General features: G+C 37.3%; 1 protein-coding gene across 9 annotated transcripts in view; it reads right to left on the bottom strand.

The window, feature by feature from the left end:
• CBLB (Cbl proto-oncogene B) overlaps nt 1–16,469 on the bottom strand; it is a 218,548-nt gene that overhangs the window by 21,025 nt on the left and 181,054 nt on the right. For 4 of the 9 annotated variants that reach the window (XM_043893003.1, XM_043893006.1, XM_043893002.1 and 1 more), the window contains exons 14-17: nt 9,426–9,572; nt 5,325–5,422; nt 5,080–5,211; nt 2,046–2,186 (exon numbers count right to left, since the gene is read on the bottom strand). In XM_043893003.1, the coding sequence (XP_043748938.1) occupies nt 2,046–2,186; nt 5,080–5,211; nt 5,325–5,422; nt 9,426–9,572 (518 nt within the window). The remainder of the gene's footprint in view (nt 1–2,045; nt 2,187–5,079; nt 5,212–5,324; nt 5,423–9,425; nt 9,573–16,469) is intronic. The other 5 variants (XM_043893008.1, XM_043893011.1, XM_043893007.1 and 2 more) reach the window with 3 other exon arrangements.

Raw genomic sequence — 16,469 nt, forward strand, 5'->3', positions numbered from 1 at the left:
TGTTCTATGATATTCCATTAAGAACAATTAAAATATTTCTTTTGAAAAAGAGGAGGTCTAATACATGTGATTTAAAAATGAATAAAAACAGTGACTCATTGAATCTCATAAAGCAACAGACTAGAAATGTGTCGTGTTAATGACAGGAGACTGGAAATGGAGAAGAAAGCTGCACTTTCTTCTTCTTAGAAGAAATGTCAATTTAATTTGTCAATATTATTTGGAATGGAATTAGAATACGTCCATGGATAAAAGTAGGTCAAGTCTGTGTGTTAGTGGCTCAGTCCTGTCCGACTCTTTGTGACCCCATGGACTGTAGCCGGCCAGGCTCCTCTGTCCATGGAGTTCTCTAGGCAAGAATCCTGTAGTGGGCAGCCATTCCCTTCTCCAGGAGATCTTCCCAACACAGGGATCAAACCTGGGTCTCCTGCATGGCAGGCAGATTCTTTACCGTCTGAGCCACCAGGAAAACCCAAAAGCAGGTCAAGAGTGAGTCAGCAGTTCAAATGACCCTGCTCTGGTCTCCGTTAGCCTCACACCTCAGGTTAGGGATAACTGCTCCTGAGCCTCTCTGGCAGTCAAGCAAAGCTATACATGAAATAAAACAGTTTATACAACAGTTTCATTCTGTCTAATAAAAAAGGGGGCTTTTCATATTGAAGAATTTTTTTCTTATAATTAATCTTGAGTAAAAAAATTCTTGAAGATTTTTACAAAGCACAATGGAATTATGATAAAGAACTAAAATATTTTACAACTGATTCTTTTGAAATAGGTAGAAGCATGTGTGTAAAATGTTCTAGAATCCTAGAAAGCTTAATTTTAAAAGAAGTCACTTCACTGAGCTTTCATTCAGTGGGCTTAACTGTAGCTCAGACCGGCAGCATTTAATAAATTAACGTGATCCATGAGGTCAGGGAAGCATTTCACAGGGTCAGTGACACAGGGCAATTCAGTATTTACTGACAAAAAATTAAACTCAAAATTATTCCTTGAACATAAACTGCCTTTAGAAACTGAAGCTATATATTCCAAGTTATATGTCTATAATTGTGTGTGTCATATGTACAAACTGCCTCAAACTTCTAAATTATCAAACCAAGTTGAAAGAAAGAACCATGAAAAAAAATATAAAAGGTGAATGACAATGTTTAAGATCCCCAAGTTTTCTATGAAGCATGTAGGTGGCCAAAGGACAAAGTTAGCACTCTTAAAAGGCTTTCATGATTTAGCTCATACATATATGTAAGGCAGTTGCTAAGAAAGAAAATCTTTATCCTATTTTTAATCAAACCAAACTGAGAAAGCAAACGTTTGAATATAGATCACAGTATCACCAACGGGGCTGACTGGGACAGTTAATATCAGCAGATTCAATATAACTGAATTTTTTTCCCCTCATAATTCTGACTGGTAAACTGGATGGTTTACTAAGTCTTTTTATTTCTACTCCTCACTTGAATTTACAAAAAGCTATATATTAATTTTTCCTCAAAGATCAATAATTTTAGTAAATACACTGAGGCAATAAAATGAAAATAGTAACACAACAATAAAATGCAGGTATTTCAGGAAAAAACATACCTACTAATGTTACAGCAATATAATTTACCAAGATATTATGTTTTGGAATAAAATAATGACCCTAAAGCATATTTAGTAAAAATTTTTAGACACGTTATTAGCAATATCACACTCAGAATTAGGAGTAAGTCTAAATTTGTCCTCATCACTATTAGCCCAAACACAGAGCCCTTCTGGTTCTCAGAGATGTCTTTTGTAGCATACAGGTGTTATTTGGACTGGATCATCTCTATAGCAACATTTCTAAATTCTGTGATTCCTTGTTGCTTTCACCATTTTTATAAATCCTTTTGGCACTAAACCAAACAACTGACAGACAAACCCACCCAACTGCTATTTTCCCCCAGGATTTTCCAGCTTGAGAGATAGAAATCAGTGAACTACTGATGCTTATTTGACAGTATGATCTTAGAAATTCTTTTGCTTCCAGTGAAAAGGTTTGCTTGGGTTTTCTCTCCTACCTGATGGAAGGAGGAAAAGGTCCTGTCCTGAGGATGGTCGGCTGCCAGAGCCAGGAGGTTTCGAATGTTCGATGACGCTGTGCCGTGCGGGAGGTGGGGGAGGCGGGAGGGACGGGGGCAGAGCATCAAAAGCATCTTCTCCTGCATTTAAAGAAAGGCCAGGATCAGCGGCAGAACTTCAGGCAAAACTAGTAATTTTCTCTTACTGCTTATAAAGAACTTCACCTGCAGTGTTCATACAGCGGTTGACCGACTTTGATAGTGGGAGCTGATTGTTTTGTGGGGGGTGTCTAGAGAGAAGTACAGACACAAATACACATGGGTACATGCAGACTTTCTCTCTCAGGGCCTCCTGTTAGAAAGCTGTATGGCAGGGTATGCAACAGCTTATTATTCATCTGTAACCTTTATAATATCAAGACATTGGAGGTTTGAACTAAATATTTTAAAATCAACATCATCAAAATAGAATTTTTGTGTAACAGTAAGAGTTCACAGTCTAACTGGAAAAATCACAAATGCACACAAATTTAATGTCACAGAATAATTAGCTTTTAAAGTTTGCTCCACTGGATTTTAATTCATTTAAACTAATGCTCCCCATATATTTCATTGTCAAAATATACAGAAAATGTACCTGCAGTAGAGGAATATCATCTTTTTCTACTTACCAGATATCTCTAGAGAGGCATAGTTAAATATAGAACTAACTCTTGTGGTGGTCCCAAAGCGAGTTACTTATATTTGCATAGTTCCCAGCTTTTGTAACTATAAAATATTACAGCAGATTTTTATGTCTACTTATGTTTCACCTGCCACATCTTACTATCTCCTATTCATATTTTTCCTCATCTTGATTGTTTAAAAAATAAAATTATAGTATATGTATTTCTGTAAGCAATTGCAAATATTTGTGAATGAAATGGAGTATAAATACCTACATATTCTAGTGATAAATATTCTTCTGGATTTAAATATATTGATTTGAATATAAAGGTATATTTAAATACAAATGGTTTCACCACCCATCCAGCTTGCCTTGGGAAAAATATTCAGAATATTTTCTCTAATGATTGTTAGAGAAACTTTTCTAATGTAAAATATAGGAAAGTATAGGAAAGAGAGCTTAGTTCTTAGTATCATTTGAACCTTTAGCTATCTCCTACACTATCTTCTTTATTCAAATCCTTTATCCACCCCTACTGTTATTTTTCCCACCCTGAGATTCCCGTATACCATGCTAGGCACATGGATAATGTGTAGATCAAAATCATAAGGCCTTGATCTGAGGAGCTTAGATTCCACAAAGAGTTCTATAAAAAGTTCACAAATGATTCAGAGGTGAAAGTCCCATAGGTCCCACATAGAGAGAAAGAGATGCCTTGTAAGAGGGAAGAGGAAGGTAGAAAGTGACATTCAGCAAGGTGTTACCCAGAACAGGAAGGTCTGGGGTATCAGGAGCTCAAAAACATTTGTTAATCAAATACACTCTGGAGAAGGCAATGGCAAGCCACTCCAGTATTTTTGCCTAGAGAATCCCATGGACAGAGGATTCTGGCAGGCTACAGTCCGGGGCATCGCAAAGAGTCAGATGCAACTGAGCGACTTAACACTACATCAAATACAAGGATGGTATGTTCTAGGCTGAGTGAATAGCATAAATAAAATATGAGATGTACATGAAGAGTCAAGGATGAGTTACATGCTGCTGAATGGCAGAAACCAACACAACACTGTAATGCAATTACCTTCCAACTAAAGATAATTTTAAAATGAGGGTTGGAATGCTTCTCTGCATTGTCCGATATGGTAGTAACCATCTACATACAGATATTTAAATAAACTAAAATTCAGTTCTGCGGTCATACATACAGATCTTTTACGTCACCACATAAAGTTCTATAGGACAATGCTGATCTAGTCATAAAGACTTGGGTAACAGGTGAAAAACCAGCATAGAGGAAGAAGCAGAAGAAAAGAAAAAGCCTGGAGGTAAAGAAGGAAGTCGGGAGGCCCTTGTAATCCACGCAGGTGACAGTAAAACACGGAACTGCAGAAAGAACAGAAGCAGGACCTTCAACGGTGTAACTAGAAATACCAGGTGATGGTGTCTCTGGGGGAAGAAAAAATGGAAAAGTTCATTTCCAGTAGCCTAATAATTCAAATAAGCTCACCAAAGAACCTTCATCATACATTATTTTATGTTATGGTGACACACTGTGAAGCTTTAACTTCCAAAAGTTTTGTCTTCCTCTAGAAATAGGGTGAGAAGCTTCCTACCCAAAATTAATGAAATAGACACCTGCATAAGACAACTTTTAAATATACACACCTGTGTGTACCTTCACACACACGTACACACGCACATATTAAGTGTACTTCATAGCAAAATTTGAAACAAACTGAGATTATTTCTAGCTGCAATGATTATAAGAGAGAATGTGTTTTTGGCTCTCTGCAATAAAATATATAATTCCCCATAATGTAATTTAGCTAAGTGGAACTAGGTTATTATATACTGAAAGAAAAAGTAAATACACACTCAGTAAGAACTGTACTTCAAGAGAATCTCAGAAGAATACTCCAAATCCCTAAGAAGCGCAAGCACCTGGAGGAATGAACATTGCCCTCGTAAGGGTGTGGACATGAAGAGACAACTAGATAAAACGCTGGCGAATGCCAGCCACGCACACCACTGTTTCAGCCGTCTAAGTGGACACGAAGAGACACTAGATAAAACGCTGACGGACGCCAGCCACGCACACCACTGTCTCAGCCGTCTAAGTGGACATGAAGAGACAACTAGATAAAACGCTGGCGGACGCCAGCCACGCACACCACTGTCTCAGCCGTCTAAGTGGAGTCATGGTCACAGGGACTTGAGCGCCACCATCACCTGGACCCTGCACTCCAATTCAGACAATTCCAGAACCCAACAGGCCTGCACTGCACTGAACCCTGAATTCTGACCATTCAGATGTGAATTGAGAGAGATGGCAGAGTGGCTTGTTTGAAATTGTTTTAAAGGTTTGACCTAATGGAGGGATGAGGAGGTCATAATCAGAGGGCGTCCTGTTGAGTGAAGACCCATGCTTTGCACTGTCCCGGGCTGCAGGCCTGGCAGGAAGCAATGGCACTGGATCGCAGGCTGAATCAAAACCATCTCCTAGAGGATAACACAAAATCTTAATGTATCTTCGGTACGACAGCGGCGTGGAATTTTGCCTTTAAATTCTGACCGTTAAGATGCAGAAGACAAAGAGGGTGTTTTATACATACCCTTTAAATACGCGCCTAACTCAGGGATGTTTGATTTCTTCATCTCTGAGGATGTGCCATGTGTTCCATTCAATATGCAGTGACCGTTATCACAAGATCTGAAGCAGAAATCAAAGGACAAAAATCGTTAAGGGTCATTGCTTTCCATTTAAAAGTCATTTGGGGGTGAGGAGATGATGGGAACCAGCAACCCTGCTCATATGATAAAGTTGGAAAATAAATATCATTAATTTACTTTTCTGGAAAAAGTGCAGGTAATGTTACTACATACTATTACTCAAATACTTTTACAAAGCAGAAGTAAATATTCCATAGAAGACAATCTTTTTTTTTTTTTAAGTGAAACCAACCATTAGAAGAGCCACAAAACTGTTCATATCCTAAACAGACTTGTGGAATTAACATATCATTTTGGAAGATTTCCATATTATCAAGTTTTTGAAGAAAAAAAATGTAATATGCAGGCAAAAATATGTAAAAGTCCCAGTGACTTCATTATTGATTAGTGATACTTAACAGTGTATTTTTATTTCTGTAATTTAAGCTTTCCTTATAAAAAACTGGAACCTATCAAGGAAGGAAAGAAAGTCAAAGTCGCTCAGTCGTGTCTGACTCTTTGCAACTCCATGGACTATGTAGTCCATGAAATTCTCCAGGCCAGAATACTGGAGCAGGTAGCCTTTCCCTTCTCCAGGGGATCTTCCCAACCCAGGGATCAAACCCAGGTCTCCCACATTGCAGGCAGATTCTTTACCAGCTGAGCCACCAAGGAAGCCCAAGAATACTGGAGTGGGTAGCCTATCCCTTCTCCAGCGGATCTTCCCAACCCAGGAATCGAACTGGGGTCTCCTGCATTGCAGGCGGATAAACTGTGTTGCAGTTCTTTACCAACTGAGCTATCAGGGAATTATCAAGGAAAGAGAATTATTAAATACTCAGAAAGTCCATAAAAATTCAGATAGGCATTTTCAAAGAACAGGAGCCTGGGGCATAATTTCACTATTGCCATGAACAAAACTCTGGTATTTCTGTCAGGTAAGTAGAAAAATGACTTTAGCAAAGGCCTTGGGTACACAACAGATATTTTAATCTGGGTGTCTCTAAAAGGACAATACTTACTAAACAGGTATTTTTGTTGTTGGCTTTAATGCTTTGGAATCAAACTATGAACACAATGGCTAAGTCTGAGGCATAGGAAGAGAAGCACTGAGCTTATTTCGTCTTCAGAATATAATTGTGCAGCAGCAGACTCTGCTCACTCTGCTCACAAAGAGCTGCAGAAAGCAGAGTTTATATTTTACTTTTCTCAATTTACCCTGACTTCTTGGGGCAAAGTAAAAGTACATACATAATGGAGGAGATATTGGACATCTGAATAGTTATTGCAAAGTGCTTCATCTGAAATCCACTTCCTTCCTCTCTAGTGGCCACATCTCTTTAAGGGGACAGAGACGGTTCATTTAAAAATAGTTATCATGTATTTTCATAAAATGATGGGTTTTTACTGAAACTGAATTATTCATCTACAGTTTAACATTTTCTATATATTGACAATTTACTTCTCCTGATATTCCAAAGAGAGGAAAAATGCAGAAAGAAGTTATCTAAGTTTAGAGTGCTTTGTAGAGGACCTAAGAAGATACTTCATCCATCAGCTCTCAAGAACAATCAAATAAAAAATTCACTCCAATTAAATTTAGGGATTATCAACATTTATTACTTCTCTATAACTGTAGAAAGATGGTAATGGTGGTCATAAATCAAATTTATTTTCAGGATTTCAGAGGCCTGTCACCAAAAATCTCATCGAATATGATGTGACAATTAAAATTTCAAGTCTTAAAATTACACCCCTTACTTACCCAGTGATGAAAATAGTAAGTGAGATCCCAAGGAGACCAAAAACAAAATCTCATCTTATTTCAGTTTTTAAAATTACTACAAATTTTTAAGCACCAAGGGAACTGAAAATTTTAACAGTGGATATTTGATGTTAAGGAATAACTTTTTTCTCTAATAAGAGCAGTGGGCATTTGGCTCTTCTAACATAAAAAATTATTACCTCTCAGTTATTTCTCTGTCTTCTCAATGATACTGTTTTACCAATAAATGCCCTAAAGGCCAGCAGTCTGCAAAAAAACACTTTGGTTTTCACTGTGAAACGTGAAAGTGTTAGTCACTCAGTCATGTCCTACTCTTTGTGACCCCATGGACTGTTGCCCGCCTGGCTCCTCTGTCCAAGGGATTCTCCAGGCAAGAATACTGGCATGGGTAGCCATCCCCTTTCTCCAGGGGATCTTCCCAACCCAGGATCTTCTGAGCTCAGACGGTAAAGAATCCGCCTGCAATGTGGGAGACCTGGGTTTGATCCCTGAGTTGGGGAGAATCCCTGGAGGAGGGAATGACAACCCACTCCAGCATTCTTGCCTGGAGAATCCCATGGACAGAGGAGCCTGGTGGGCAACAGTCCATGGGGTCACAAAAGACATGATTGAGCGACTAACACTTTGAAATATGAAGCCCTGGACGGCTAACTGTTAATAACCCTGGTTAATAACTGTGCAGAGTGCTGAACTGTGATAATTCTAACCATGTAATTCATTAAGGCAGATCTCTGCTTTAAATGGAAACTTGCTTCTTTTTTTCCAAGTATTATAGTACAATACTTTAAGAAAGGCATCAAAACACTTTTTTTAAAAGATATTTCTTCTGGAAAGAAAGGAACACTCCATGCATAAAACACTCTGTTGACTGGCTTGACCTCAGAAAGAAACGGCACACCACGTAAAGACGACATAGATGACTGACGTGTCCAACAGCTCTCCCGTTCCCAGTCAACAGAGAGAGACTGCCAGGCAAGAGGCTGGGGCCTGAGCAGCAGCTGAGCCCTCTTCCGCATACGCCAGGCAGAGCTCCAGGGATGTAATTACAGAGAGAACTCAGGAAAGCTCAGGAAAGAAGTCTGAGGCTGAGATTTGACTTCCTGAGTACTAAATATACTTGGAGAAGGAAATGGCTACCCACTCCAGTATTCTTCCCTGGACTATCCCATGGATAGATGAGCCTGGCAGGCTATATAGTCCATGGGGTCACAAAGAGTCAGACATGACTGAGCATTCACTGAAAGTTAATATGTCAGATGTAAAAAAAAAAAAAAGCGAAATATTATTAGATTATGATTTACTAATTCAATTATATAAATGCAGAATCATAAAGACAATCTAATATTTCAATACACACCACCCATTTTTAATAACAAAGACCGAGGGTGTCTCTATAGGAGGAAGAATAAATAGCTGACAAGAAGAAAAGAAAGCCAAAGACTATTCCTCACATGCTTGTTTAATCCAAGGGAAAGTAAAATAGTACCTGATAAAAATAGTTAAGCTAAATAATTTGTTTCAATTCTTCGAGATCTGAAGTAGGTAGCACATCAAGAAGGAAAATAAATGTTATACTAGTCCTTATATCATGAAGAAAAATTCTAAGGAAGGTTGGTATAATAACTTAGTTTCTAAGCAAGAGCTTTTCTTCATGAGATATGTGCTTAGAAGTGATAAAAAGCATTGAAAATAGCTTACTGAAAATCCATGAATTAATCACCACTATATAAAGCATCTACCTGCAATGCAGGAGACCTGGGTTCAATCCCTGGGTCGGGAAGATCTCCTGGAGAAGGAAATGGCAGCCCACTCCAGTATTCTTGCCTGGAAAATCCCATGGATGGAGGAGCCTGCTAGGCTATAGTCCATGGGGTCACAAAGAGTCGGACACGACTGAGCGAATTCCCTCACTCATATGTAACCTACAGCAAAGTTTTACTAGAGTATAATTTGCTTTTTGTGGAGGGGGGGCAACAAATTATTGCATCAGACTTACTAGTCAACTAATTTAGTCAGGGGGCTTCCTAGTTAATTGAAATCTGCATCTTTTTGTTTTCTCTGAAAGTCATGGAGAAAAACAGTATTATAGGTGGAAGAGGTTTTGAGTAAGAAATAAAAGATTTTTCAGTAGACAGATGTGATTCAGTTTAAAAACAAATACCACAAATGATAATGCTTATCCAAATGTGAGGTGACAAAAAATGGCCCGTATTCTTACCCAGGAGGGGGTTTTGCGTTGCGACAATGAGACGGTTGTGAGCTCAAGGAAACAGGATGGGATGAAGGAATCTTGTATTCATCGTCATCTTCCTCTGCCGGGTCTCTTGTTTTCTCTGAAAGGGAATTCGCTAATGGACCAGTACACCTACCAGAGGGGGAAAAAAATCCAGTCTAGTTTTAGCATAATAATTTAGGACAGGCAACTCTTATGTGACCTATTTAAATCAAAGAATCTATGTTGTCTCTTGGGTTCATTTTTTAATTACAGGGTAACATCCTAAGGGTTATTCTTACACTAAATACAAATGAAAAGGATTTTTAATCTTTTGTTAAGACCCTATTGATGAAATAAGAGCATTTTCATACTTATAACTTTAAAATGGCACAATAAGAGAAACCAGTAACCTATCAAATAAAATGAAAAGGTCCTAGAGCTGTAAGTGAAGGCATAAAATTATTTACATCAAGTTAGTAAAATATTTACATTGTGTTCCAACTTAAATTTGTAAATTAAGATGATATAGATACACGGATACGTGTATCCAGATATAGATACATGGTTGTTTTATATATTAAGTATTTATAGGTCAAATTTCAGTCTCCTGTATTACGTATAGTTGAAAAAAATCCAGTTTCATTAATGAAACAGCTCTTTCTCCTGCAAAGTTACAATTCAGATAGTTAAATTTCTGCCCCAGCAACAACTAAGATCTAAAAATGACTGGAACAATTAGAAGTAGATAATAAGAGAACTTAATAAGTCTTTAAGTGGAGTCCATTGTTTTCATGGTGCAAATTTCCTGGCTATATAAAAAAAAGAATGAATATATATAAAACAATTACCTAATAATAAATTTTTTCAAGCATTTTACTCATTCATGTGAGTAAATAAAGTCAATTAACAAGCCCAGAATACTTTTTTTTTTTTAAACAGTTACTGTTAATGGAGTTTACTCTAAACCCTTGCTGACACCGCTGAAAAACACCAGAGTAGAAACACAGAAGCCTACTGCGGCCAACTTTAGGACAACCAACTAGTTTGCAAGACACTGGAGGTACGTATGGATCCAAAACATTTTGTGAATCATGAACTTCAAGATAAACCTGTTCATTTCTTTTTTTTAAAGTAAATCTTTGTGACTGCAATTTTGCAACACCTTCTGTAGAGGGAGCAAGAGGCCTTTGGTATAAGAGCCATCAAGACAAACAGTTTTTTCATTTTTATTTCTCCTTACTGGTTTGAATGAAAGCAACTTTAAGAGTTTTTCTCCCTGCCCATTATGAGAAGACATTCTGAAAAACTGAAAGGTTCTCAAATTTCAACCATATATCAGAGTCCCTAGGAAGTTCAGAGATGAATTTTCAAATCTATTTTTGCCCGTCTTTGAAGACTTTTTCAATACTAATGTTTGATTTCTTGTTTGTTTGAGCGACCTTGGGATTCAAAATGACAGTGCAGGGTGGAATCAAATCACAGTGGTGCGGGGACAGGAGTCCACGGTCACCAGGCTAATAACCCAAGGGGTACACCCACCACGGTGTAACCTGGAAAGATGTACAAATGAAAGATCCCAAATGAAGGCCACTGAGTCCATGGACTGCGAAATGGTGATCTGATGGGAATTAGAGCAGAGATTTCAAACATGAACTTTTCACAAATTCTATAAACATGTGGATATAAATTTAGCTAACACAAGGGCCAGAAGGGTTCTGTTAGCAAAAGAAATGAAAAAATCCACATACTTTCTATGTCCTAACATACTTTCATGTACAATGAATTTTTTTCCCCTAGGAACTTGAGGCATATATTGTATAAAAGAAAAAGATTTGTTGACCAAATATTCAAAACTCATTAATGTCAGGAATGTTCTATCTGCTTGTTCCAGCTTAATTCTAAAGATTTTTAAGAGTTTTCAAAGAAGCAGTGTACTATCACATAAGAATGGACAATTTTTGATATCAAATCTGGATGATTGATTTTATCTTCAATGATAAAGAATTTCATCAAGGTAGTTCCCCCCCACTGTCTAGCTGCAAATCAACAGACGGAGTATCCTGAAGAAAAGGAAAAGCAAAGGGCATCTAATATTTTACTGCGAAAACCTACTGTGGAGTGGGGTGTGGCAGACACTCAGTCATGTCCGACTCTTTGTGACCCCATGGACTATACAGTTCATGGAATTCTCCAGGCCAGAATACTGGAGTGGGTAGCCTTTCCCTTCTCCAGGGGATCTTCCCAACCCAGGGATCGAACCCAGGTCTCCCACATTTCAGGCAGATTCTTTACCAGCTGAGCTATCCTACTAGTCGTAGATAATTAGCTTAAATATATTTTCAGGAAAGTCTTCGAGTGGCATTTGCTTCATATCTAAATCCAAAAAAAGGCCTGGATATCCTGATATCCCACTTAGCACCATCTTAATAAAGTTCTAAATAGACTTTATTTCTCTTTATTGTATTTTTAATGCAGACTTTTTATGTAAGTGTAATATTCTAATTAAAAATAAGCCAATATATAAGAATACTATTCCGGTGCATTTTATTCAGTATTATTTAAATTTTTATACAAAATTTATCTTAGTTCTGAAGGGAAAAAATAAAAGCAATTGCTATCACTTAAAAAAAGGAATGTAAACTGTGAACTTGGGGTGATTATGTGTAAATGCAGGTTCACCATTTTTAACAAAGGTGCCATTATGATGAAGGTCATTGAAAATGAAGACGGGCAGGCATGTGTAGGGGCTCCCCTGTGGCTCAGACGGTAAAAGAATCTCACTGCAAAGCAGGAGACCCATGTTCTACCCCTGGGTCGGGAAGATCCTTGGAGAAGGGAATGGCTACCCACTCAGCATTCTTGCCTGGAGAATTCCATTGATAGATAAGCCTGGCAAGCTACAGTCCACAGGATCGCAAAGAGTCGGACACAACTGAGTGACTAACACTTTCAGGCTTGTGTGGGGGCTATCCAGAAAACATCTGTACCTCCTCCTGAATATTGCTGTGACTCAAAATGGCTCTAAAAAATAAAGTGTTAATAAAAGAATCTAAAAAAGAACAGATGTATGTATATATAACTGAATCAGTCTGTTCACCTGAAAATAACAGATCACTACAAATCAATTATATGCCAATAAAATTAAAATATTAATAAAATGAGAAAGGTACAAATAGATAATTTTCATACAAAATTTGTCTGGAAATTTGTCTATAAAATTTTATTGTATATAAAATACCACAAAAGAAATTTCAATTTATGAAAATTATTACACTACTTGTAATTATTTTTGGAATATTGTGGTTTTTTGCCTTCAAAAACTCATTCAAAATATAGGTTCAATTTTACTTGCAATCAGGTAAGTGGTAAAATTAAGTTTAAGAACTTTTGTTAACTATCATGTATGTTTACTTCTGGTAGTAGAGAAAATAATTTACGTGACATGGGGAAAGGTTCACTCATTGATTTAGCTCATGGGAAATTTTTAGGATACCAAAGGAATAAAATAGAGCAATTTTATTTGGCTGGTTCCAAGTTAAAGCTGCCAAGTAAACCATCCTTCCATTTATAGCCAGTACTTCATTCCCTTTATATTATCATCATGCATTCACAGAGCGTTCTGCACTGTGGCTGTCATTTCTGAGTTAATACACTGGTAACGCACAAAGACACACAGTACTGAAGATACACAGCCATCCTTCCCACAGCCGGCACCTCTTGTTAAATTCAGCGTGTGCTATTTAAACCTTTAGTGAGAAATAATCCACTTTCTGCATGTGCACACTTGAAACAGAACAAGGATATATTTTCTAATGCTTTTCTTAGTGATTTTTGCATTTTGAACTGAAGGCTCACAGATACACTCCTCTGTAGCCTTCGACATTTCTGATTTGAGAGGTATATAATCAGAGGGGTGACCGTCTGCATGGCCCTTTGGCTTTACCTATGTAACTTATACCTCAAACATCACCCTTACCAAGTACTTTCTTCCCTTAATTTGAGCAGTTCCTGATACCTTGATTATTCGTCAGCTTTTCCAGGACCAAAGCAAAGTAGGAACATCCACCTTCACTGTTTATAGATGAACCTCCTGTGACGTTGCCCCACAAAACAGTAACTCTCTTTGAACTTGAATCTTTTCTATGATGTGTATTTAGTTAACGTTCATTCACTGACACTGTGTTTTCTCTATAGTCATCTAGGTCTTCCTTATATTTCTGTCTTAGCTGCAAAATGCTTAAGGGTAGGCCCTGAGTCAACCAAGACCTGGCGTGGTGTGTCCCACAGAGCACTCCCGGCCATCAGCCAAAAAGAAGGAGAGGCTATTAAGAGAGATAGGTGACCAAACTGTTATGGGAAAGAAAGCTATTTTTAGCATCCCTTTATAATGTAAAAAATGTTTGAAATATATTATTTTGCTTATTTTCTACATGTAACAAGCTTTAATAATCTCTGAAGGCAAGGTTTTAAAAAATATCTTTTATTAAAGTTGAATATTCAGAGCCTGGGATATACATATACCTTAGTCCATAGGTCTTATACTAATCATCCTGGTCCTAACAGAGAAAATACCCAACTCAGAGAAATCACAGCCCAGCAAAGTGGTAGCACATAATCCAGCTGTATCTGAAATGAGGATTACACATGTGCCGCCTGTAAGCCATTTCCCCAGCATCTCAGAGTGCGCTCTATAAACACACATACTAATTTTAAGGATTCTTTTTATGACATCAAGAAGAATCAGGGTGGTATATTATTAGGCCAAATGTAAGCCTGAAGTATAAACACTTTCACTAGCTTGCTTTTAAGTTGGAGAAACAAATTTTACATTAATTTTTAAGTTAATTTATCCAGGCTCAATATTCATTCCTAACACTTCAAGGGGACTGTTTTAGAAATCAAGAAGATAAATGTTTAGAAAACTTTTTTTTTTTTTTGAGAATCTCATCTTCCAATAACATGTTGAACAGTAAAAACTTCACAATGATATTAAAAGTGTCACTACTTATAATTGCCAATAACTAGACACAACTCAGATGTCCCTCAGTAGAGGGATGGATAAACCACAGTGTGTTTTACAATGGAATACCTACTCTGGACAATAAAAAAGGAACAAACAAACAAACTTGATAGCTTGGATGAATGTCAGATTCCCTGTGCTAAGTTAAGTAGAAAGAAGCCAAACTCAAAAGAAACTATAACTAACTGTATGATTCTATTTATATGACCTTCTGGAAAAAGCAAAACTATATGGACACAAATCAGACTGATAATTTCCAAGGGTTTTGGTAATGGAAGAAGTTGACACAGGGCCTGGGGGATTTTTTTGGAGTGAGGAACTGTTCTGAACTGTGGTAGTGAATACATGACTCAGAATTTGCCAAAACTCCCAAAACTGTACACTAATAAAGCAGGGTGAATGTTACTCTATGAAAATTATGCTTTAATAACTGGAAAATTTTCATTTAAAGCTCATAAATTCACTTTAACTCATTTAAGATATTGCAGATAGGCATCTTTCACAAACAAATATGCTTAATATCCCTGAAAAAGTGAAAAGTGAAAGTAAAGTCGCTCAGTCGTGTCCGACTCTTTGCGACCCCGTGGACTGTAGCCCACCAGGCTCCTCCATCCATGGGATTCTCCAGGCAAGAATACTGGAGTGGGTTGCCATTTCCTTCTCCAGGGGATCTTCCCGACCCAGGGCTTAAACCCAGGTTTCCTGCATTGCAGGCAGATGCTTTAACCTCTGAGCTACCAGGGAAACCCTAGGGGCTTTCAAATCACTTATCTAATTCTATTTGCACCTACAGAGAAATGTTGGCAGAAACAAGAAATGTTTGAATATGGTGGAATATGTCAAGATGCCTGCGCTTAATGTGAAAATAAAAATCTCATTCTAACCACATGCCTTATCTATGAACAGATCAATATATTCATGGGGAAATGGAGAATATATGATAAATTATGCCTCTGTGGGACCAAAAAAAGACAGTATGAGGAATATAGTTTAGATTGTATATTTAAATAGAATGTAGTGGTTCACATTTCTAAGGCTTCTAATTATTTGTGAGCATAAATCAGTTGTATAGTAAATTACAAGTAAATTTGTCAGAGTATTGGGATTAATGTTAATACCAGTTTTCATCTTAGCTTTTACTCAGAGAAAATGAAAGATTAGTGAAATTAGTGGCACTCCCACACCCAGATCATAGCCATCCTCCAAATGTCATTTCCCCCTTAATGGATGAGAGAGAGAGATTATAATACTGTGTGAATTTAGATATTATAAAACTAAAATAAAAAGGAGAAAGGTAATACCCATAGTGGTTTTTACCTTTTCCACATATTCTCTTTCTGTTGAGACTAGTTTAAAATGATATACTTGCAGCCCTCAATTATTTTCATCACTGTGTCAACAAGTAGGTTTTAGGGATCCACCACAAAACATTAGAAAACATGTGAGGATGGTCAAGCTGCTTTGCAGGAGATATGAACAAAATTTATAAATCAATAGGAATATGCAGAAAAAAATAAAGTCTGAGTTTTAAATACTGAGTTGTATCAGTAGGCCAAAACCAAATGCACACGCATTTCTACATAAAACATCGATGAGAGAACGCCACAGCAATCACAGGGAACGAACTGAATAGGACCCATTCCATGCCATCCTTCATGTATTAGGTCAGTGGTGACTTACAGAGAACTGCCATCTTCAATAACAGTGCACCTTCCCATCCACCCAAGGTAAAGCAAACAAAAAAGGAACAATACTAATGCCTCATCTTGGCAAATATTGAAAATATTTTTACTTGAATAAAAGCAGGTTCAAAAATTAACAAGAGAGCGTCACTATTCATTCACTAGGGTTAAGAAAAGAACAGCTGTTAATTACATCTTGATCTTCCATCTAAAGTTTTCTACCATCTTATCTGTAAATCAATGAAATTAACTTCTTATCATTAAACATAAACAGGATTAAGGTAAAAGTGACGCGCATGCTGTCCACACAGACCCTCAAGTGAACAATAACAGAACATGTTTTCC

This window comes from Cervus elaphus, chromosome 31, assembly GCF_910594005.1.
Source record: "Cervus elaphus chromosome 31, mCerEla1.1, whole genome shotgun sequence".
NCBI lineage: Eukaryota > Metazoa > Chordata > Mammalia > Artiodactyla > Cervidae > Cervus > Cervus elaphus.